The following is a 7,459-nucleotide window of genomic DNA, read 5'->3' as shown; positions in this document are numbered from 1 at the left end:
CGTATATTTTCACATGCTTATTGGTTATATCTACAGGATATAAAGAAATTTCAAAAAAAATCAAAAAAAATTTTCACAGAAATTTCCGGGTCAAACCAAGGCATCACGTTTTAGAATTTTATACTGTCAAACCACTTGAGTGCTGGCGCTGGCTGAGGAGGGTTTATACAGATGTGAGGAGACAGGTTGTTATTAAGCTTTGTTTGTTTGGAAAAAAAAATCACAAAACCAATTTCCCCAACTCAATCTATGAGACCAGTCAATCTCTGACATGAAACCCCAATAAGGACCCTACGAGAGGAGAAAAATCCTATCTGACAATCAACGCATATCTACAACTCAGGAAAGCACTGGAAATGCAGTACAGAAGAATCTAGAATGCACAGTGGCCAAATCAATGATTTACATGAGCGTCAAGAGAGTAAGTCAATGGATTAATAGAAAAATTTGATAAAATAGCTTATTGCTAATCTGACATAAAACAAAACAAAAAAACACTTTGAAATGAGAACACTTTCCTCACATCTGAAAAACTATAACCAAGGTGAACTCCTTCTAAAGTCAAGAGCCACGTTCTTGGGGCTGTTACCACGATCCCTGAATGTCTTGTCGGTGTGGTAGACCTAGAAAGAAGTAAGTCTTAGGGCTGAGGTTGTGTCTTACTCTTGTAAGTTTGATAGGTGCTTGCCTATCAAACACAAGAGTGTGATCTCCAAGTCCATGATAAAATAAAATAAATTAGGCAGAGGGAAATGAAAAATTGCGTTATTTGAAAGAACAAAATGGATTCATAATCAGGAGAATGAAATAAATTTCTTAGCATAATAAGAAACACAACCAGGCTGTGGTTGCGCATGCCTTTAATCCCAGCACTCAGGAGGCAAGGCAAAGGCAGGTGGATCTCTCTGAGCTTGAGGCCAGCCTGGTCTACAGAGCGAGTTCCAGATCATCCAGGACTACACGAGAAATTCTGCCTCCAAGAAAACAAACAAGAAAAAGAAAAAAAGAAAACACTTAAGTTTGGTGGCTCAATATTATAATGCAGATTGTGTTTTTATAAAATGGAACCATAATTTATATGTATTAATAGTAATAAATCTAAAGAACTTAGGAAAAAAGCTAATTCATAAAAGTTTTGCCGGAATTTCACTCAGGAATGGAAACTGTTTTGGAAAACATAAAAAGCCAAAATTTAAAATTTTTAAATATCCTGTTGATAATAAATCATAATTTCATCTCCCCCTCAGTAGAGCTACAGCTTTAATACAAGCCCATTAGAGAAATAGAGAGTTCATGAAATTGGATTTCTGCTTTTAAGTGTGTAGGAAGAACAAAGGGTCACAAAAAGACACGATGGCGCTGGAGAAATCAATACAGGAAGCTCACCCTAGCCAACAGCCGGACTTGTTTTCAGTATGGCTCATAGCTCAAATGATAGACCCAGAGTAGAAAGCGCTGAAATGGATCTTATGCATATGGAAATGTGTAAGACACTGCATCGATCCATGAAGACCTGCACTGTAGCTCTGTGAGGAAAGGAAAGAAACCAAACAGAGAGAAACCCAGAATACATGTTATCTCTACATACCATACCAAAGAATAAATTCCAGGGAATACATCTTTTAACTTTTTAAAGATTTATCCTTATTCACATGGAGGTTTCTGTGTATTGTACGTGTAAGCCTGCAGAGGCTAGAAGAGGCTTAAGGTTCCCCTGGGGCTGCAGGTGTAGGCAGTGCGAGTCAGCTAATGTAGCTACTGGGATCTGAATGCAGATCCTCTAGAAGAGCAGCAAGTGCTCGTTTTGTTTGCATGTTATTTATTTTGTATCTATGCATGTGCTGTTGCATATGTATAGAGGTCAGATGACAGCTTTTGAGAGATGGTTATCTCTTTCTACTTTGTAGATCCTGAGTACTGAACTCAGGCCATCAGTGACTTTAATTGCTGAGTGTGTCTTCACCACTTTCTTTCCTTTTTTTTAAAATTGATTTTATTGAGCTCTACATTTTTCTCTGCTTCCTTCCCTGCCTCTCCCTTCCCCTTCAACCCTCTCCCATGGTCCCCATGCTCTCAATTTACTCAGGAGATCTTGTCTTTTTCTACATTCCACGTAGATTAGATCCATGTATGTCTCTCTTAGGGTCTTCATTGTTGTCTAGGTTCTCTGGGATTATGATTTATGGGATGGTTGTCTTTGCTTTATGTATAAAAACCATTTAGGAGTGAGTACATGTGATAATTGTCTTTTTGGGTCTGGGTTACCTCATTCAATATGATGTTTTCTAGCTCCATCCATTTGCCTGCAAAATTCAAGATGCCTTTATTTATTTATTTTCTACTATGTAGTGTTCCATTGTGTAAATGTACCACATTTTCTTTATCTATTCTTCAGTCAAGGGGCATTTAGGTTGTTTCCAGGTTCTGGCTATGACAAACAATGCTGCTATAAATATAGTTGAGCCCATGTCCTTGTGGCATGATTGAGCATCCTTTGGATATATACCCAAGAGTGGCATTGCTGGGTCTTGAGAAGGTTGTTTCCCAATTTTCTGAGAAATTGGTACACTGACAGCCAAAGGGGCTGTACCAGCTTGCATTCCTACCAGCCATGCAGAAGTGTTCTCTTTTCCCCACAACCTCTCCAGCATAAGTTGTCATCAGTGTTTTTGATGTTGGCCATTCTTACAGGTGTAAGATGGAATCTCAGAGTTGTTTTGATTTGCATTTCTCTGATAACTAAGGATGTTGAGCATTTCCTTAAGTATCTTTCAGTCATTTTAGATCCCTCTGTTGAGAGTTCTCTGTTTAGGTCTGAGTACAGACCTTTCTTATTGGATTTTCTTATTGTACATTTTCCTACTGGATTATTTGTTCTTTTGATGACCAATTTCTTGAGTTCTTTGTATATTTTGGAGATCAGACCTCTGTCTGATGTGGGGTTAGGGAAGATCTTTTCCCATTCTGTAGGCTGTAGTTTTGTCTTGTTGACATTGTCCTTTGCTTTACAGAAGCTTTTCAGTTTCATGAGGTCCCATTTATTAATTGTTGCTCTCAGTGTCTGTGCTACTGGGGTTATATTTAGAAAGTGGTATCCTGTTCCAATGTGTTCAAGTGTACTTCCCACTTTCTCTTCTATGAGGTTCAGTGTGGCTGGCTTTATGTTGGGGTCTTTGATCCATTTGGACTTGAGTTTGCAGCAAGTGCTCTTAACAGCTGAGCCATCTCTCCAGCCCATCCAGAGGGTTAGAAATAGATTTAAAAAGAAGTGGGGTTGAGGAGATGGCAGAGTCAGTGAAAGGACTAAATGATCAAAAGAACCTGAGTTCAAGCCCAGCATCCACATAAAAGGCTGGGCACAGTGGTACTTGCCTGTAATTCCAGTGCTAGGGACACAGAGACAGGAGGATCTCTAGGGTTCACTAGCCAGCCAGTCTATCTGAATGGGCAAGTTTCGGGGTTAATGAGAGATCCTATCTTAAAAAGCATGTGGAGGTCTGAGGATGTAGCTCATTTGTAGCTCATCTAGTCTGCACAGAGCCCCGGGTTCAATCTCCAGCACTGTGTAAACCAGGCCTGGTGACTCATGTCTATAATCCTAGTGCTCAGCAGATGGAGGCAGGAGGCTCCAAAGCCCAAGGTCATCCTCAGCTATGCTGAAAACTGGAGAGCAGCGCTACATCATCATCATCATCATCATCATCATCATCATCATCATCATCATCACAAAAACATGGAAAATGATTGAAGAAGACACTTGACATTGATCTCTGGCTTCCCTGTGTACATGCAAAGTACACAAACACATGCACATACATTTACACAGAAAAAAAATACAATTCAAAACTCAAAGGATCAGAAGAACACTGTAGGATAATGTCTGTCTAATCTTTGGACAGGATTTCCAAAACAAGGCGCAACAAGTTTATGCAGAATATGGATTAACTCAGACTACAGTGAGGTGAATCATTGCTGTTCATAGATGAGACCACAAGGGAGGAGAGACAAACCACAAACTGGGGTATGAGATTAGTCGCCCATTGAGGACGGAATACAAAATGACACAAACTACATTAAGGATGCCCGCAAACTAATGAGAAAGTAAAAAGCCCATAAAATAGGCGGAAGACCACGAATGGTCACAGGGAAAGGGAAATCTGAGATCCGATAGGTACACCAAACTTTCTCCAGTTTCCTGGTCATCAGAGAGGTGAAATTAAATTCGTAATGAAAAACCGTTTTGCTCCCAAACCATTGGCAAAATGTCTCAAGGATGCTCAGTGTTACGTGTTGGCAAGGATGTGGAATAAGAAGTATGTCTCTGGAGCAGCCGAGAGTGCACAGTGGCCAACGCCTACACACAACATTCCAGGCTGAATTCGTGTGAGATGAACATTTGCTTGCTGTGTGAGCCACTGACTCTCCTTCCTTACATAAAAGAGAAGCCCTTGTCCACACACTCCAGAGGCCCCATCAAAAATGTTCCCCAGGAAGTTGGTGAGGTGACTCATTGCTTAGTATGCTTACTGCTTTTCTAGGGCCCATGTTGGGCAGTTCACATCCACTTGTAACTCCAGCTAAAGGGACGCTGATACCTTCTTCTGGACTGTCAGGCACCTGCACTTACATGTACACACACAATTTTCTTTTTTTTTCTTTTAATTTTATGTGTATTGGTGTCCTGGAGAGTACCTGGAACTGGAGTTACAAACAGTTGCGAGCTGCCATGCGGGTGCTAGGAATTGAACCAGGGTCCTCTGGAAGAACAGCCAGGGTTCTTAACTGCTGAGTCATCTCTCCAGCTCCTGACATGCACATTTTTTTTTAAAAAAATAAGATTCATCTATTTATTATGTATACAGTGTTCTACCTGCATGTATTCCTACATGCCAGAAGAAGGCACCAGATCTCATTACAGATGGTTGTGAGCCACCATGCAGTTGCTGAGAATGAACTCAGGATCTCTGGAAGAGTAGCAGTGCTCTTAACTACTGAGCCATCTCTCCAGCCCCCAACATGCACATTCTTAATGATAAAAATAAAATCTTTAAAAGATATTTATGAAGGCACTCACTCTAGTTGTAAGAACTCAGAATTCAAAAAGTCATCATTAAATGCTAAGTTTCATATTCATACATTGGACTGATTATAACGGACTGTAAATATGAACTGAAGACTACAGACGTCACACGGGTGAATCTGGGAAATGTATTAGGGGCACAAGTGAGTCAGAAAATAAAACAAAATATTTTGCGGCCACTTGTATAATTTAAAGCAAAACCTAAAGCAAGTTGGGAGGAAAGGGTTTATTTAGCTTACACTTCCAGATCATAGTCCAACACTGGAAGAAATCAAAACAGGAGCTCAAGCAGGGCTGGAACTTGGAAGAGGAACTGATGCAGAGGCCATGGAGGGGGTTGCTTATTGGCTTGCTCAACCTTCTTTCTTATAGAACCCAATGACCAACCCAGGGATAGCACCACCCACAATGGGCGGGGCCTTTCCCCATCATTCACTAATTAAGAAAATGTCTTACAGGCCTTTCTACAGCCCAATCTTATGGAGGCATTTTCTTAACTCTTAACTGAGGTTTCCTCCTCGTAGATAACTTTAGCTGGTGTCAAATTGACATAAAATGAGCCAATGCTCATGCTTTGGTATTCATTTTTTTTTTTTGGCAGACTGGATGTGAGATTTATTACTGAACATGATTTGGTAGGCTACAGAAGAGCACTGTGAAAGCCCTCAGGAGTGTAGGGCTCGCCACTTGTCCAGGGGACCACGATTAGGAATATATTTGACCCCACAGCCATCAGGAATGAGTCGCTTCTCAGCAACCATGTCTTCAAATTCATCTGCATTAAACTTAGTAAAGCCCCATTTCTTTGAGATGTGGATCTTCTGGTGGCCAGGGAACTTGAACTTGGCTCTACGAAGAGCCTCAATCACATGTTCCTTATTCTGCAGCTTAGTGCGGATGGACATGATGACCTGGCCAATGTGAACCCTGGCCACTGTGCCCTGGGGCTTCCCAAAGACACTATGCATGCCTGTCTGGAGCCTACACTGGAGACAGCATTGAGATCAGAGACTTGAATAAGTGCCAGAAAATTGTCTCCAAGGTCCCTTGGGGCAACCCATACAGGTAACAGGCTGCATACGCTACCAAGGAGGCTGCTGTTTGCAACCATTGCACACCAGGACCCCAAGGGGAAAGGGACCAGTTCATGTCTTAAATATGGAGGACAGAGGCTGAGCATGATCGTAGAGTCTCCTAACAGACTGCCATAATTCCCTGCCTCTGGCTCTGGGCCTGGATGCCTTCCCAACCTCCAGAGATGACTCACTTCCACTCCCCTCGAAACTGATCATGTTTTATGACTTGCCTTTATCAACAAAATACTGCCCAGTAATACGCTGGAACTCCCAATCCCAGGCCTCAAGGACTGGTGGCTTATGTATCCTTTCCCTTATAACTCAGCTGATGAACTTTCAGGTACCAGGGAAGACTACTGAAGATCAGTGGCCCTTGGAGGCTGAGTCCATCTTGTATGTCCAGCTCCAGTCAAGCTTCCCCAGCTGAACACAAAGCGGGCGTAATTAGTTACTGCTGTCAAGCTATGTCCATCACCAGCCTTGGCTGTCAGCTTGTTCTCAAAGACACCACCATCAATAGGAAGAAAATGAAAGCTATTCTAAAACTGGTCCTGAGAAGAGAAAGAAGTGTGGTTCCCCAGAGCGCTGTCTTGGAGAGCTGGGGTACAAGGATTTCCATAGAGCGGAAAAGGGGGCACAGTGTGCAGAATGGTGAATGCCCGATAAGGTGCAGTGGGGTCTGTCACTGTCTTCTTCATCCATGGTGTGGATTTCCTCTTTCTGCCTTTCGGTCAGAACATGATTATTAACCTGGACCACCAGAGGCTATGTCCTGCATTTATTTATGCAAACATAGTTGATTGTCTGCAAGTTAAGCCTCAAAGCACTTTATATGTTTTATTAGTTGGTACAGAAAACTGAAGAAAGGGGCCAGGGAGATGGTGCAATAGTTAAGAGTGTGTATTGCTCTTTGCAGAGGACAGGAATTCGAGTCTGAGCACGTATGTTGGACAGATCACAGTAACCTGTAACTCCAGCTCTAGTGGATCTGATGCCCTCTTCTGGCCTCTGCAGGCATTTCCACCCATGTGTGTTTTACACACACACACACACACACACACACACACACACACACCTTTAAAAAGTAGAGCTTAAACTGGGCAGTGGTGGCGCACACCTTTAATCCCAGCACTTGGAAGGCAGAGGCAGGCAGATCTCTGAGCTAGTTCCAGGACAGGCTCCAAAGCCATAGAGAAACCCTGTCTCGAAAAAACAAAACAAACAAAACGAAACAAAAAAAGCCTATACACTCTGATACACTCTTGAGTTCTGGACATCTACAGAAAAATTATTCAGCAATCAA

At 42.1% G+C, this 7,459-nt stretch overlaps 1 protein-coding gene and 1 non-coding gene across 2 annotated transcripts; both read right to left on the bottom strand.

Annotated features, from left to right (window-relative positions):
- Window positions 1–5,742: 5,742 nt before the first annotated feature.
- LOC126489109 (60S ribosomal protein L10-like) lies at window positions 5,743–6,048 on the bottom strand. Its single transcript, XM_050123176.1, has one exon. It carries the CDS (start codon window positions 6,046–6,048, stop codon window positions 5,746–5,748), a length of 303 nt encoding a protein of 100 aa, XP_049979133.1. The 3' UTR covers window positions 5,743–5,745.
- A 61-nt stretch (window positions 6,049–6,109) lies between these two features.
- LOC126489118 (small nucleolar RNA SNORA70) lies at window positions 6,110–6,244 on the bottom strand. The gene has a single exon (XR_007588857.1). It is a non-coding gene; the product is annotated as a small nucleolar RNA SNORA70 (small nucleolar RNA).
- Between the last annotated feature and the right edge of the window lie 1,215 nt (window positions 6,245–7,459).

Source organism: Alexandromys fortis, unplaced genomic scaffold (assembly GCF_014885135.2).
Source record: "Alexandromys fortis isolate MF-2015 unplaced genomic scaffold, M_Fortis_MF-2015_v1.1 scaffold_213, whole genome shotgun sequence".
NCBI lineage: Eukaryota > Metazoa > Chordata > Mammalia > Rodentia > Cricetidae > Alexandromys > Alexandromys fortis.
This window is presented reverse-complemented; position numbering and strand designations above follow the sequence as displayed.